Source organism: Bos grunniens, chromosome 6, assembly GCF_055505025.1.
Source record: "Bos grunniens cultivar Pamir isolate PY7600 chromosome 6, Bosgru_T2T1.0, whole genome shotgun sequence".
Lineage (NCBI taxonomy): Eukaryota > Metazoa > Chordata > Mammalia > Artiodactyla > Bovidae > Bos > Bos grunniens.
In genome coordinates, this window is record NC_141170.1 from 72,401,715 (window position 1) to 72,418,898 (window position 17,184).

The following is a 17,184-nucleotide window of genomic DNA, read 5'->3' on the forward strand; positions in this document are numbered from 1 at the left end:
ACCTAGACATCAACTTAAATGAAAATCACAATGTAAAATAAATCTTTGCTTCATTCAAATATCTAAAAAAGAAAACGATATTATTGAACCTTTAAATAGTAATGCTTTACTCCAAAATTTTCCCTTTTCAGATAACAAACTAGTCAGTAAAAGTAAAGACTAATTATTCTTTTGAGTAAAGAACTAATAACATTCAAATCTTTCTTTAAACATACATATACAAATAGCACATGCAGTACCTATAAATTTTATTTTCTAAATTCATTGTCTAAAATTACCAATATAATTCTGTATCTGTGCTTTGTATGGTACTGTATTTCACTCAGCTCTTAATCAAATAAACACTGCAAATATCCAAAACAACTTAAATTAATTTTTAAGTAAAATTAGACTATCAAGTGCTCTGCTAAAATAAGAATAAATTAGATTTATTCTCCAGACTTCCTCTACTTATCTACTAATGCCTAAGGAAAGTAACCCTGTTTGTCTGTTTTTTTAAATACATAAGAACCTCATAGTATTCACATTATTTTTATTCCCTAAGTAATTAAATATTTCTATTAATACTTGCCTCAGTCTTTTGTCATTATTCTAATTGCTAAAACCAAACTTCCTTCTTCTTTAAAAATGGAATTAGTTTTAATCCTTCATAATTATCTATGATTATTTAAATTAGTGATTTGTGTCCCTCATAAAACAGTTATTCAGCATAACATATATTTTATTTTTTTATAGATTTTAAATAAGTGTCATTATATTTCAATCTTTTAACTAAAAACTTGATTTTTATCTATATCTTAAAAAAGCACTGCAACTTATGTTACCAATTTTGGTAACTAAAGAGATAAAAATTTACTGCTTTGGACTATTTTTTATTCTATATCAGTAGTGTAAGTGTTAGTCACTCAGTCATGTCTGACTCTGTGACCCTATGGACAATAGCCTGCCAGGCTCCTCTGTCCATGGAATTCTCCAGGCAAGAATACTGGAGTGGGTAACCATTCCCTTCTCCAGGGGATCTTCCTGACCCAGGGATTAAACCTGGGTCTCCTGCATTGCAGGCAGATTCTTTACTGTCTGAGCCACCAGGGAAACCCTGGGCCCTAATCTCAGATTTTCTTCTTTATAAACATGTATTACCTTTTCTGCAACCTCTATCAAAGCATATAATTACATAGTATTGAAATTATCTTTTTACTGTCCGTTTCCTCACTAGCCTGAAGCTCTTGGAAGATAGTCCTATCTCTTACACACATTTGCACCTCCAATACTTAGCGCAGTGCTTAGTGACATATAACAAGGGGGAGTTAATAAATAGTGAACCACTCTACTGAGCTCTAGTTCCAACCTGCTGCCTGTACCTGACTGAACAGGAATTAGTGTGCAACTTCTCTTTAGAGTTAATACATTTTGGTTTCAAGAAATTCCCTTTCGGCAAGATAGAGGTACAGGATTAAGAGATATAAACTACTGCATATAAAGTAAATAAGCTACAAGAATATATTGTACAACACAGGGAATATAGTCAATATTTTATAACTATAAATGAAGTATATCACCTTTAAAAATTGTGAATCAACACGTTGTACACCTGAAACTTATGTAATATTGTACATCAACTATACCTCAAAAAAAATCCTTTTTAATATGCATGAGTCTGCATAACACTGTGAGCTAGGTTTGAGGGCCATCTATTACAGGATCATATAAGACTCACTGAGTCTCACCAAGTTCAGTACTCACACAGACAGACCAGGGTTACAGATAAACCATGCACTCTGGAGGTAGAACCATTATCAGCAGCCACATGATTCAGGAAATGGGGACAACCATCCCTAATGCCTGGAGACATTAAGTATGGTCACAGTTTTTTGAAAATCGGTCACAGGATTCTGATTCTCCAATAGCTAAGAATTTATCTACACCAGCTCCAGGTCCCCTCAGACAGACAGAAGGCATAATTAGTCCCACTTACAACATGTAAAGCTGAGCACCGAAGAATTGATGCTTTTGAACTGTGGTGTTGGAGAAGACTCTTGAGAGTCCCTTGGACTGCAAGGAGATCCAACCAGTCCATTCTGAAGGAGATCAGCCCTGGGATTTCTTGGGAAGGAATGATGCTAAAGCTGAAACTCCAGTACTTTGGCAACCTCATGTGAAGAGTTGACTCACTGGAAAAAACTCTGATGCTGGGACGGATTGGGGGCAGGAGGAGAAGGGGATGACAGAGGATGAGATGGCTGGATGGCATCACCGACTCAGTGGATGTGAGTCTGGGTGAACTCCGGGAGTTGGTGATGGACAGGGAGGCCTGGCGTGCTGCGATTCATGGGGTCGCAAAGAGTCGGACACGACTGAGTGAATGAACTGAACTGAAACCTTTTCATAAATCATCATTTCCTGCTTCTTTACCTAGCAAACGCCCTCAAACTATTTCAAATGTCAGTACCTCTGAGAAGACCTTCTACACTTCATGAGAAGAATCTGCCACTTCCTCTTCTATACAGCCATATCACTTTGTATAAACCTCTCCTAAGAGGACTTCTAACATCTTTTAAAATAATGTCTTAAAAATAGTTTTTTATGACAGTTATAGTACTAATGCTTAACATTTACTGCTTACTATGTTTCAAGGACCGCTTATATGCTTTATATTTATATATTAATTTCTTAAGGCTGCCATTTTAAAAAGTACCACTAATTGCTGCTGCTGCTGCTAAGTCGCTTCAGTCGTGTGTGACTCTGTGCGACCCCATAGACGGTAGCCCACCAGGCTCCCCCGTCCCTGGGATTCTCCAGGCAAGAACACTGGAATGGGTTGCCATTTCCTTCTCCAATGCATGAAAGTGAAAAGTGAAAATGAAGTTGCTCAGTCATGTCCGACTCTTAGCGACCCCATGGACTGCAGCCCACCACGCTCCTCCGTCCATGGGATTTTCCAGGCAAGAGTACTGGAGTGGGGTGCCATTGCCTTGGCTAGCTTTAAAAAACAGAAGGGTGCTTCCCTGGTGGCTCAGACAGTAAGCGTCTGCCTGCAATGCAGGAGACCCAGGTTAGATTCCTGGGTCAGGTAGATCCCCTGGAAAAGGAAATGGCAACCCATTCCAGTATTCTTGCCTAGAAAATCCCATGGACAGAGGAGCCTGGCAGGCTACAGTCCATGGGGTCACAAAGAGTTGGACACGACTGAGCAACTTCACTTTCACTTTAAACAATAGAAACTCCCAGTTTCTCACAGTTCTGGAGGCTATTAGTTCAAAATGTTAACAAGATCATGCTTTCCCTGAAGGGTCCAGGAAAGAATCTGTTCCATGTCTTTCTCTTAGCTTCTGGTGTTGCTGACAATTGCTGGTGTTCCCTGGCTTATACATGCAACACTCCAATCTCTTCCTGTCATACTACATTCTCCTTGTGAGTCTCTCTTCTCCTCTTCTTTTAAGGACACCAGTCATGTTGGATTTTGAGCTCACCCTACTCCAGTAAGACATCATCTTGATTTCATTGCACCTGCAAGGGTCTTATTTTAAATGAAGTCACATTTACAGGTATTGGAGGTCAGGATTCAACATAACTTTTGGGGGGGCCACAAGTCAACCCATAACATATCTTAAGATATTGATCAATACTTTTATGAGATACTATTATCCATATATTGAACAAGAAAACTAAAGCTCAAGGTTAAGAAAACCTGCCCAAGGTCACACAATCAGTGAGTGGTACAGCAAGAGGTTAAACCAGGTTAGTTGGCTTCAGAATCTTAATTATCTAACCACCATGCTATGCTATCTTTACATACATTAAACATAAGTCAAATCAGCTAAAAGACTTAACAACAACCATAACAAAACATTAGTTTCCTATTTATGCACTCCTCTTCAACACACAAATACACACAATCACAATTATTCCACTACGCAGGAACAACCACTTTCAGCATTTTCCCTGGTATTCATATCCATATTTTGGAAATCCTCTGGTGGTCCAAGGGTTAGGAATCCACTCTCTCACTGCCAAGAGCCTGGGTTCAATCCCTGGCTGGGCAACTAAGATCCCAATAAACCATGCAGCATGGCCAAAAAGCAAACAAACACACATCCATATTTCAAGTAACAGGTACATTCTGCTATTCTAAATTTAGCAGTTTCAAATAACTATTAAATCTGTTAGTGATAAATGTGGATTTTTAGCTCAGTACATTCTCTTTTCCTCCTTCTATCATTCCAATATATGTATATATCAATGCTTAATTACATCTATATTAAGAGTTTGTTGTTGTTATTATTATTTAAATATTACTCACTGCTGAGGAATGTAGTATGCTATAAATATGTTTCCTTTCTTGTACTTTTTTCCATACAGTTCATAATTAAACCACTTTTTCACTTATGCATTTTCTCTACTTACCTCTCCCTCCTCCCTTCTGCATGTGGTTAGCACGTCATCAGGTCATCTATATTTTTGGGGTTTTTCTTGCAAGTTCTCATCATGGAACCCTACAACCTCCTGCTCCAATATGGATTGCTCTGCTCTGGTCCTGTTGCACAGACAGGCCTGGAAATTCTCTTCACTGGCATTCTGGAACTTATTCTACTCTTAGGTTGGAAATCCCATTTCCTAGATCCTCTATTTCACCCTTTTTGTTTATGATCTTGTTATAGAGCATTTCTACCAATAGGTCCATGAATTAGAATATTTTAGGTCATGTACATCTGAAAACAGATACTTCAACTTCACATTTGATTGGTGGTTATATACAGAATTCTAGGCTTGAACTCATTTAGATTTTTAAAGGCTTTACTTAAAAATCCTCTGGCTTCCAGTCTTCCTGCTGAGAAGTCAGATGCCACTCTGATGCCTGAAACATTATATATACTCTGTTCTTCCATAAAAAGTTTTTAGTCTTCTCCTTTTCAGGTGCCTTGCTATGGGTCTTCTTTCATTCATAGAACTGGGTACTGGGTAGGTCTTGTCATAATGAAGATTCCTGTCTTTCAGTTCTTGAATTTTTTTAACTCCTTGGCTTCTGTATTCTCTTTCTGGAACTCCTACTGGCCAGGTGTCAGCCCATCTGGACTGACCATCTAATTAAACAAATCTTTTCCCATTTATTTTTCATCTCATTGGCTTTTTGCTTTTACACTGTCTTCTGATAGAGATTTCCTGGGCTTTCTACTGATTTTTTTTGTACACCATATTTTTTATTTCCCTAACTCTACCCATTTTTTTTGCACATCATATTTTTGATTCCTAAAAGCTCTTTTTCACTTTCTAATGTCTTGTTTTGTTATTCTAATGAAATTCTGTTCCTGTTTCATGAGTAATATCTTCTCTCTGAGAATATTAATGTTTCCTTTAAGTCTTCTATTGGGAAGATACAGTTAACAAAAGGTTAACCTCTTTGTCCACGTGAAGACTACTTTGTATTTACCTTCTCTCAGCACTGTTGCCCTGAAAATGTACTGGATTATGAAAAAAAAATTGTGGAGAGGAAAGCCAGCTACATAACCAGCAATATAATTTACTGGAAAAAAAAAATGACACTTGACTGTTACATTTCATCTGAAATGAAGGACTGTAAGTGGACTAAAGAACCTATTGGAAAACACAGGCCTTAGCTACCTGGTGTGCCTCTTGAGAGGACTTGGAAACTGTGCTCATGTGCATTACAAGAAACAGTTCCCATTGCGCGTGAGATTTTCCTATGCTGTACCTACATAACCTTGTTACTTCCATGTGCAAGCATTCCTTGTAGGGGCTAGGAAGTAGCAGCTGGTAGCTGTAAGGACTTCCAATGAAGATCTACATGATATATTGACATGCCATGTTTTCTGTTCTGTATCTCTCTACAAATCTAATTGAGCCTTATACCAGGTTTTGGCCTATTGTATCCTGCAAGTGTAGACGTAAATTCAAACCTGAGGTAACTATATTGGTGGTCATAATAATTACTCATTTCCTAAATTGGCTATTTCTTCTTCTTTATTTTTCTCTGCAGGGTCTGTTTTAGTTTTGAGCTGTGCTTTTCAAATTGTAAAATTTCAAATATCTGGAGAGCCTAGGCTGGTCAGTCATATTTCGGATTGAGGCAATGAACAATTGACTGGAATCTCTGTCTTTGAGGCCTGGGCAGAGTATGATGGGCTTTAGTCTGAAAAATTTATTTATAGACAGCCAGCTTTCACTTTCTTTCTTTTGGTCAACCTTCACTTAATTCTTCTGTTTTCAATACAATGCTTCATTCCTATTCAGCTCTACATTTGAGGTCTCTGAGTTCATGGCCTCTCTGCAATGATTATATACACCTCTGGTCTCCTGTTGGGGAGGAGGAGTCGCCAGAAAATGAAGGATGGGACAAGCCTGGGGGTCTAAACCCTTTTATACAATCTCTATGTCTCCTCAATGTCTTCTATCACATGTGGTATCTCCAATTCCTCATTCTTTGCAAAGTTCCAGGGAGAAAATCATCTGGTTTCTTGTATCAGTCAGAGTCCAGTCAAGAAATAGAAACCATATCACAAGTGTGAACAGGGAAAAACAGAATTAACAAGTGCAGAAAGCAACTATGGCTTCTAGGCTGAAGGAGAGTGAACCAAGGAAGGAAGAACTCAGGAAAGGTCCCCCATGTCCTCAAGACTGAAATTCAGACTTTTAAGGAGAGGGTGTGCCTGCCCCAGGAACATGCAGACCAGAGGTGAAGAACAATCTTGCCAGTGAGTACAGGCTGGAGCTGGTTGACTAAGGGCTGCCAAATTGAATACTACTGGGTCTTCTGTTTGCTGCTCTGCTGGCTTCTGTACATGGAAAGTCCCTTTATCCTACTATGGTCTTGCAATGTCTCTCCAGAAACCACTACTGACAAAGCCTAATGTCAAGCTAGTTGGCAAAAAGGAAATGTTTACAAGGTCCAGCTCCAGTATAATAAAACAGGATTTAAAAAAAAAAAGGTAGGTTTACAAACCACAAATGGTCAGAATGGTCATCATCAAAAAGTCTATAAATAATAAATGCTGGAGAGGGTGTGGAGAAAAGGGAACTCTGCTACACTGTTGGTAGGAATGTAATTTGGTGCAGCCACTATGGAAAACAGTATGGAAGTTCCTTAAAAAACTAAAAATAAACTCATGATATGATCTAGCAATCCCACTCTTGTGCATATTATCAAGAAAAGACAAAAACTCTAAATCAAATCATAGCAGCACAATTTATAACAACCAAGACATGGAAGCAACCTAAGCGTGCATCAACAGATGAATGTATAAAGAAGATGTGGTATACAGATGCACAAAGGAATATTACTTGGCCATGAAAAAGAACAAAATATTGCCATTTACAGCAACATGGATGGATCTAGAGATTATCATACTAAGTGAAATCAGTCAGACAGAAAAATACTGTATCACTTATATGTAGAATCTCAAAAAATAAAACAAATGAACTTCCTTACAAAACAGAAATAGACTCACAGACATGGAAAACAAACTTACAGTTACAAAAGGGAGAAAGAGAGAGGTAGGGATAAATTAGGAGTATGTGATTAACATATATGCACTACTATATATAAAATAGATAAATAACAGGATTTACTATATAGTACTGGGAACTATATTCAATATCTTGTAATAACCTATAATGGAAAAGAATCTGAAAAACAGTATGTGTGTGTATCTGTGTGTAGTAACTAAATCACTTTGCTGTACACCTAAAACTAATACAATATTGTAAAGCAACCATAGTTCAATTTTTTTAAAAGGTAGATTTGGAGCTGAAAGGTAATAAATTGATTACCATCACACTTCTCATCCATACCTCCCACCTTTCAGAAGCAATAAGGCTTGACCTTCTTCTTCACGTCTGAGTCATTCCTCATTCTCCCATCAGTTCTCTATGTTAATACTTTAAAATTTAGTTGTTTCTTAGTTTCACCAAAGACAATATTTACATTTCTGTGCTCCTTACTATTTTGGGGTAATTAACAAAAGAAAGACTGGTGGTAATTTCTTAACTTCTTTGTAAGGAAATCTCTCCACTTTACTACAATTATTCTATTTTAAAACTAATTTCCTTACCAAAATGTGACAATCTGCAGAGCAAAGATAGTCTTTAACTCATCTTATGTTCTTTTATCTCCCTCAGTGTCTTCCATATTAGGAGCTTAAAGAAAGGTTGGTTGAAATAAATGAATGTATATTCCTTAAAATTTTTAAATAAAATTCACAATTTGTTTCAATCAGTTTTATAGCTACACATCAGGCACTGAAATCCCAATAAGAGGTCTTATAAGTCTATGCTGTTTATTAAAATAAGAATTAAGCAAAAGCATTTATAGGTCAATGAAAACTCACCTTTAATCCTACTAGCAAAGCAACTCACTCTCTATAGAACATATTTACAATAAAAAAGAAATTTTTCACTTTATTCATTTATTTAGTGAGCAGATTGTCCTACTACTTTAAATATATGTTGAACTAAAATATTTTTCCAATGGTTACCCTCTAAAATATATTAATTTATTTTGAACTACCTATACTTACCAATTCAGGGATGTCTTTTACTTTGAGAGGAACTTGGATTAAACCCAAATGAGTCCTGAAACTAAGAGAATCACCATTTTCATAATTTGGGTTGCGAAGATTAATTAATACCTTTAAAAACAAATCCAACGAAATTGGTTAGTTTCTTTATACAAAATTCACACTTATAAAATTGGCAGTGATATTCTTAGTATATCACAAAATTAAAAATTATTTGGGTTATGCTTATACTTTAATCACATTCTGAACACTATAAAATTGAGTTAAAATGTTGAAATACCATAAACATGTTTTCAATTTAATATTCCAACAGATGACCTATCAAATACTAAAAAGTTAAAATTTCAGTTATAAAGAAAAACTTTTTGATGTTACGAAAAAATAAAAATTGTTTGCATATAATATTTTACAAGGAAAACTGACAGAAAAATTTAAACTGCTTGATTTCAGTATTTGCCAGGGGAAAATCTTCAGAACCAACTCTAACACTTTTAAAAATAGATGCTGAAAAGTTTCTAGAAAGACAGTGGAATAACATCATATGGTATTGCTTCTAAATCAAATCCAAAGGTAAAAAAAAACTTTTTCAGAAGCCAAACTAACAAGAAATATTTTTCAAAATTAAAAATCTTGGATATTTGCATATCCTTTAATCTAGGAATATCACTCCTGTGAGTATGATTATGGAAATAATTAAAACTGCTTGCAGAGATAGTGCAAAAAAAAAAAGGTAAAGGAAGTGTTGTTTATAACAGAAAAATATTATGCATTTAATATTTTAAGACATTCAATATTAGACATTTAAGATGTTTAAGACTACTTAAACATTACGGTAGAGGAAATTACCTATACAAATTATGTTTTATGTACATAAAATATAGTTTAATATGCCACGATTAATAAATACCACAATGTTTATTAAATTAAAAATTACAGTAGTGTTTATTGCTGTATGATGATATTATAAGTAATTTTTGTTTTAAATTTTCTTCTTATATGTGTTTTCTTATTTTTCTAACAACATGTATTTTAGGGAGAAAATAATAATAATTTCCAAAAATATTTTTAAACTGCAACTCTGAAGGGAAAGAAACCAAGAATTCAGTGAAGAAGATTATAATGACAGAAACACCAGCATATCTGAAGTAGGCATTAATAACCTGATAACTAATGGCTGACAAAATTAAATATATCACAAGTGCAAAAGAGTTGCCTAAAATTTCAAACACTAAATCGAAGCTAAAAATATCAAAGGAATTTATTTAAAAAAAATGTTTTAGCAAAGAACCAACAGTGTTAAATATAGACTAATATAGCACAATACAATTTTAGTCTAATTATGCAAATAAGGGATCACAGTGCATGGAAAACTTAAAAACATAGAATTGAAAAGAAAAACTATGAATACATGGGCAATAGAAAAGAAAAAAATATTAGAAAAGCAGAAACGATAAGGAAGTGATTATAGAAAACTTTTCTTGAGCTAAAGAAGAATCTCAGTATGACTAATAAAAGAATCAATTCAGCAATAGTCCTTAAGTAAACAGAGTGCTATGATTATTAAGAAGAAAACATAAAGTTAATTATATAAGAATTATATGAAATTTAAGTGCTAGGAAAGGGATGAGTTTGAGAGAAATCTTTAATAATCTAAGAGAAATAACACTAGCAGTATAAAGGCAGTTTCAAACCAAAGTAACTTCTCTTTTAAGTTAAAAGGAGACTGTTTATAATTCTAAAAGGCTCGAAATGATTTCTAACAATGCTGGCAAACTTGTATCTGAGAAAACAGGTTCAGAAAAAAAAATGCAAAAGATTAAATCATTCATTTACTCATTCACTCAACACTTATTTACTGAGCAACTATGTGGTAAGCACTGTTACACCTGTTTGAGAGAGAGTAGTTTAGGACAGGATCTACTTGCAGCTGGTTTGTGGTAGCTCCTATCTTAGCTTCAGGGACATCTAGCAGTGACCCTTGGCCAAAATGGGATGAAATGCACTAACTAGTCATTTATAATGTGCTACTTAATGTCCCCTGGAGGCATTCCATATCAATTTATTTACTGTTTATTGAAAATGTATAGATTGATAGTTTGCACCTGAATTACCAGTAGGGTATAAAAGACTCATTAGAAAGCTTGTGCTGTAACTTGCATCTTGCACGTACCTTGGTGATTCATAACCCAAAGGCAAAGTGCATCCTGTGTAACTGAGAAAGGGCTGCAAAGTGCATCCTGTGTTACTGAGAAAGGAGCTGGGACTGGAAATTTCTATTTCTTTGTATTTGCATGTGCTTTCTTTCTCTTGCTGAAAGAAAGCTTTATGTGGGTGTATCCTTGTGGCTGAAATCTTGTATGTCTTCTCAGTTATCTGATTTGGCTCTGTGTGACTGTTGCAGCGGGGAACAAAGCTTCCATGTTACAGAATAAAGGCGGCAATAGGCAAAATAGAAAATCAGTATGTTTTATGATGCTAAAGGTTATGGAGAAAAACAAAGCAGAAAAGGGTTATAAGGAGTTCCAAGAGGTGAGCCAGGGAAGGATTTGGTGAGAAGGCAACATTTTTTTGTGTGTGTATATGTTTAAATTTTTCCCATGAATGTTCTTTTTTAAATTGAAATACAGTTGACATACAATATTGTGTGAGTTTCAGACTGTACTAAAAGTGATTTGACATTTGCATACATTATAAAATTATCACCACAATAAGTCTGTATCTCTCCAAAGTTATTACAATACTATTGACCATATTGTTTATGCTGAGAATATGACATTTAAGCAAAGACATAAGGGAATGTGAGGGAATGGACACACAAGTATCTCGGGGAAAAGCAATGCAGGCAGAGAAAACAAGGAGCAAAGACCCTCAAATGGGAGAAAGCCAGGAGAAAGTAAGCAAGCTAAAGCAGCTGGAGTAGAAAAATCAGGAGGAAAAGTAATGGGAGATGAACTCAGAGAGGTGATGGGTATCAGATCAAATAGGGTGTTTTAGGCCACTGTCATGACTTTGGGTTTTAAGTAGAATGAGATAAGAAGCCACTGGATACCAGAAGAGTGGCTTCTTCAGAATAGTATTTACAAGGCTTCCTCTAGAAACTCTGCTAAAAATAAATTCTAGGTGGGGAAGTGTAGAAGCAGTAAGAGCAATTAAGAGGCCTATGAAATAGTCCAGACAAGAGATGGCAGCTTGGATCAGCAACTTAGGAATGGCAGTGATGAGAAGTGAATGCATTCTGGACATACTTCAAACGTAAAGCTGAAAGGATTTCCTGGTGGATTACATATAAGGTACAAGAGAAAAAAATGGAATTAAAGATGAGTGAATTAAAATAATTAGTGAGTTCTAACTGCCTACTAAAGAGTTCCTCTTCAATGTCAATACCCTCTCAAACTTAATTAAGTGCATCATCTTCACTAATGGACCTGTGTCTCTTTCTGTATTCTGTATCTTAAGTTAACTCTGCCTAGTTATCCAACCTAGACACTTAAAGGTCATCTTTATCTTTTCTTTTTCTCATACTCCCTAGATCTAATAAATTCCCAAATCTTTTTAAAAATCTGTTAAATTCTCATCTTGTTAAATTCAAGTCTGTTGATGTCTTTCCATTTTAAATGCTGTTCTCTTAGTTCAAACCTTTATCATGCCTTGTCTGAACTGTTACAACAGGGAGAAAAAGAAAAAAGAAAAAGATTCACTGAGCACCTATTGTGCTAGCCAGCAGGCTACATGATTTATAGTCGCTAATTTTTAATCAAATCTTCTTGATGTACTTCCCTCTAATCTTTCCACACTACCATGTATTTTCCCAGAGCAACTTCCAAACACAAATCTGATAAGGTTATTCCATTGCTTTCATGGCTCTGGGGCTTCTTATATGGTGATTCTTCTGCCTGGAGATGTTTTTTAATATCATCATTTCTTTTGCATTTTTACCTCATTAATATACATATATTTAACCAACAGAACCTACCTCAAGAAAATCCTTAGGTGCATAAACAGGTCTGAAAAGGCTTAAATCTAGAATTAATAAGACAGATTAAAGTAGAATTTCGGTTACAATATACAAATCCTTAATAATAATAAATTATAACGGTTCTTTCATATTGTTATGCAGCTAGGTTAATTCAAACATTTGCAGAATATCAATTATTTGTCATACACTGTGTTAAGCACTGTACTAACAAAAACAGAAAGTCCCTTCCCTTGATAGTCTAAATAGCATATTCTAGAAGAAATTGAAGAGTCCTCTCTTCCATAAATTTGTAATGGAGCATTTGTAATTGAATTGGAAAACAATGTCAATATCATATGAAAGTTCTACATGAGAATTCTCAAAGTACTTAGAACACAAACAATAAATTCTCAGTGAATCTGTAGTTGTACTGAACTGCTCTCCCTTTTGAACTTTCTATAATACACTGCTTCCTTTGTGCATGCATGCTTAAATGCGACTCCCCACTCAGGGATCGAACCTGCATCTCCTACATTGCAGGAGAACTCTTTACCACTGAACCACTGCGGAAGCCTCAGGTTATATTGAACTATTCTTCCTTCTGAATTTCTATAACACACTGCTTCCTTTATGATGGCTCAAAATTTTTTGCAACCTCCCCAGGCCCCAGCTATTTTTTAAGAAGGAGTGGTGAAGAATTATGTACATGTCTACCTAAACAATTATTTTACATATATCAATAATTAATTTATACATATATTTATCACTCATTAAGTGTTTTTTAAAATTGATAGACTCAATTTTAAACATTAAAATGAACCAAAATAAATTCTTAAAAACATTTTAAAACATGTTAAAGGTCTTAAAACTTTTCAAAATGTAACACATTTTAACATCTCAATGTAATTAAAGCTTGAGATTTATCTTAATTATGAGCCTAAGAAATCCACTGAATGATTCTAATTTATCCTTTCATAAAAATGTTTTCAAATGCTGATTAAAAAAATAACTGATTTAAATATTCTCAAAATAACGGAGCATAGTGACTAAAGCTGGGAATTTTTAAACTGCAAAGTAGAAGTTTAAGCAAAAAAAAAAAAAAAAAAGATGATAATAAATCAGTGAGAAGGGAAGTTGCTATCTTTCCAAAAAGAACTTGTTAATAATGTTATTTTGGATCCACAATTAAAAGAACAATTTTTTTCCCACTACCACATTTTGAAAATATTTTTTTCATATGTACCTGGTTCATCGGTTCCCATTTCATTCCATTTATTGAGAAGTTCTTTCTGTTCTCCAACTGGCCTCTAAAAAAGGTAATTTTAAAATTGGTTTCGTTTTGTGAAGTTAAGCAATGCAGCTGAAAAATAAGAATCAATACCTTATCTAAAAGCTTATATAAACTACCATAACACAAGAAAAAATAATTTCATTACATATGATTAGCTTTTCTGGGAATTACACTTAATGTTATTTAACTATTACCTTGTATGCAGTCTTAATGGCTCAGTTAGAATATGGTACTAATGAGTCTAAAATAGAAGGCAAATGATATGTGCTGGCCAGTAAAATTTCACAAAGAAAGACTGCTCCTCAGCCACATACTACATCTCTCACCCCATCCAGCAATCTCAGAAATGCATCACAAGGGGGCTGGCCAAGAGAGTGTGACTGTGAGTCAGTAGCATCATCTTCCTATATGAAAGACAGTATATTACACAATACTACATATTTAGACAGTTTTTCATATAAATTTATCCTCTTTTACACCATCCTTCTGGTGCCTTCAGTGACTTGTGCTTGGATATTATCCAATGTACATTCACTATATCTTGTCCAACAGCAGGGAATAAATAGGTGTAGGGAGGACGAAGTGAAGAGAAACTTGTTCACTCCTACTCTTGAACAGCTATAAAAGACCCAGAACATTCCTCACGTGGCTTTTCTCTCCTTTTCATCTCTCCCCTATCAAAGCCCAGAACTACAGATAAATGTTGAGTATTAGATCTAAATAGTTCTAGAGAGATGATAAATCATTCGGGTAAGGAGACTAAAGGTAATTAAAATCTTTAAAGTGCATTTATAACCTTTACAGACAAATCTCCAAATAATCTGTACTGTACAGCCTATATTTATTCTTGATACAGGTTTGTTTTTTTTTTTTTACAAAAAGCATTATAGCATATGCAATAGAAAACTATATAAAATACATCCACATAATTTACCTTTTATAGACTTTGGTTTCAAAAAGCTGTATACCAGTAACAAAAAAAAAAAGATAAATCTGCCTAACAGTTATAATTTCATGATACTTGCTAGTACATGATTCACAATAAAATACTTAAGTGTTAAAAGTACCTTTCGTGCCAATGGAATACTCAGTTCAGTGCACATACTATTTAAACTCTTCAAAATTCTTTTTTCCCAACTTCCCTGAAACATAAGGAACAGTCTATTACTATTTTTGGTTAACAGTGCCAAAAGTGATTTTTAAAAAATTAAAGACATTATGAGTTATATAGAAATGGTGAAGTTGCTTGAGATTGGTTATCTTATTCACTAGATTACTCAACAAATATTGATTACTGCCTACTATATGCCAGATACTATCCTTAGTGCTGTGAATAACAAAATGTCTCCATCCTCATGGAACTGACATTCTAGTGGAGGATTGGAATGAAGATAGATTAAAAAAATAAATCAACAAGTCAGATGTGGAAATAGCAGATTTTAAAAAAAAGGTAAGCTATATTTAAGTACTTTATAAATCTTTCATACTTGAGACTCCCATTAATGACCTAGTAAAATAAAATTTTATAGAAATTATTATATTGTAATTTTTCCAAACATCTTTCACCCTAAATACTTCACTATGAATTTTTTAAGAATAAGAACCTAGCTGTGGTACATATACACAATGGAGTATTACTCAGCTATTAAAAAGAATACATTTGAATCAGTTCTAATGAGGTGGATGAAACTGGAGCCTATTATACAGAGTGAAGTAAGCCAGAAGGAAAAACACCAATACAGTATACTAACGCATATGTATGGAATTTAGAAAGATGGTAACAATAACCCTGTATATGAGACAGCAAAAGAGACACTGATGTATAGAACAGTCTTTTGGACTCTGTGGGAGAGGGAGAGGGTGGGATGATTTGGGAGAATGGCATTGAAATATGTATAATATCATATATGAAACGAGTCGCCAGTCCAGGTTCCATGCATGATACCGGATGCTTGGGGCTGGTGCACTGGGATGACCCAGAGCGAGGGTATGGGGAGGGAGGAGGGAGGAGGGTTCAGGATGGGGAACACATGTATACCTGTGGCAGATTCATTTTGATATATGGCAAAACCAATACAATATTGTAAAGTTAAATAAAATTAAATTTAAAAAAATAAAGTAGGATAATGAAATAGCAAGGAATTTATAGCATCAAGTAATGTAATAAAATGACTGTCCAGGTTTCAAAAAAAAAGAATAAGAACCTTCTCTTACATAACCACAATACCACTATGACACCTGAGAAAACTAAAAATAATATTTCATATCATCTTAGCCCATATTCAATAATTTCCAATTATCCCCCAAAATGTCTTTATATCTTTTTAAATCCTGGATCCATTAAAAATTAATGCATTACATTTAGTTGTTATGTCTCTTTCTGTATAGCTTAATCTAGTGCGCTTTTCTCCTTTTCTTTTTCATACTGGCTTTTTTGAGCAGTCCAAGGCAGATGTCTTTTGGAATGTGTCACAATCTAGATTGGTCTTACTGTTTTCTCACCATATCGATTACATTCTTCTTTGTCCCTGGTATTTCTCATAAACTTGAAATAATAAGTTAACTTTAATGGTCAGTCATAAATTGATCATCCGTATACATCATACTTCAGTAAATTATTCTCTTTAATGCCAAGTTAAAACACCATAATTTTTTGGTCTTTTAGCACCGGCCACTTCTGACTCACAAAAAACAGAATAATACCAAAGCTCCAAAATTTAGACCAAATGAGGAGAAATGGAGATAACTATATATTATACTATCTATAAAAGACAGCTAAAATCAGATAATATTAAATAGAATAATAATACCTCCTTTACATGATTGCTATAAAAATTAAAGATGTAAAGTACTTTGAACAGTGACACAATGATAATAATCATTCAATAACTGATAGTTTTTACTACAGCTATCATTATTCAGAGTTTCTTCATTAACATATGTATCTAGATATATTACTCTCTATCTGGAATAAACTCTCCATGCTCTACTCTTATCCCAACATACTTATTCCTATGTTATCTGAATAAATTATATTCACCATTCAGGTCTTCACCTCTATTAAGCCTGCTCTTACCTGGCCCCCACTCAGATAATATTAGTGCCTTTGCCTACAGATTCTCACAATATCTCTTCCTTCACCTATCATAGCACATATCACACTTTATCGAGCACATAATAAGTTTTCAATAATTGAACAGATTTCTACTCTTAGTTATGCTGCAAGTATTTAGAAAAATTTTGGTACAACTGCCAAAGTAATGAATGAACAGGAAAAAAATCATCTATAAGAGAAATACAAAGCTGTGTGAAATGCATAAGACTTAGTTTACTGAATATATAGAAATAGGTTTTCAAGAATAAAAGAATACTCAATAAATTTCATAAAATACAGTCCAAACTAATTC

General features: G+C 34.4%; 1 protein-coding gene across 21 annotated transcripts in view; it reads right to left on the minus strand.

The window, feature by feature from the left end:
* The window catches only part of TBC1D19 (TBC1 domain family member 19), a 151,942-nt gene that overhangs the window by 82,371 nt on the left and 52,387 nt on the right, over positions 1–17,184 (minus strand). For 20 of the 21 annotated variants that reach the window (XR_015165506.1, XR_015165505.1, XR_015165509.1 and 17 more), the window contains exons 5-8: positions 14,845–14,919; positions 13,730–13,793; positions 12,505–12,551; positions 8,532–8,642 (exon numbers count right to left, since the gene is read on the minus strand). Coding sequence is in view for 16 of the 21 variants with exons in the window: in XM_086406210.1 (XP_086262336.1) it covers positions 8,532–8,642; positions 12,505–12,551; positions 13,730–13,793; positions 14,845–14,919 (297 nt within the window). In the remaining 5 variants the exon portion in view is untranslated. Of the gene's footprint in view, positions 1–8,531; positions 8,643–12,504; positions 12,552–13,729; positions 13,847–14,844; positions 14,920–17,184 lie in introns of all 21 variants that reach the window. The other variant, XM_086406214.1, reaches the window with a different exon arrangement.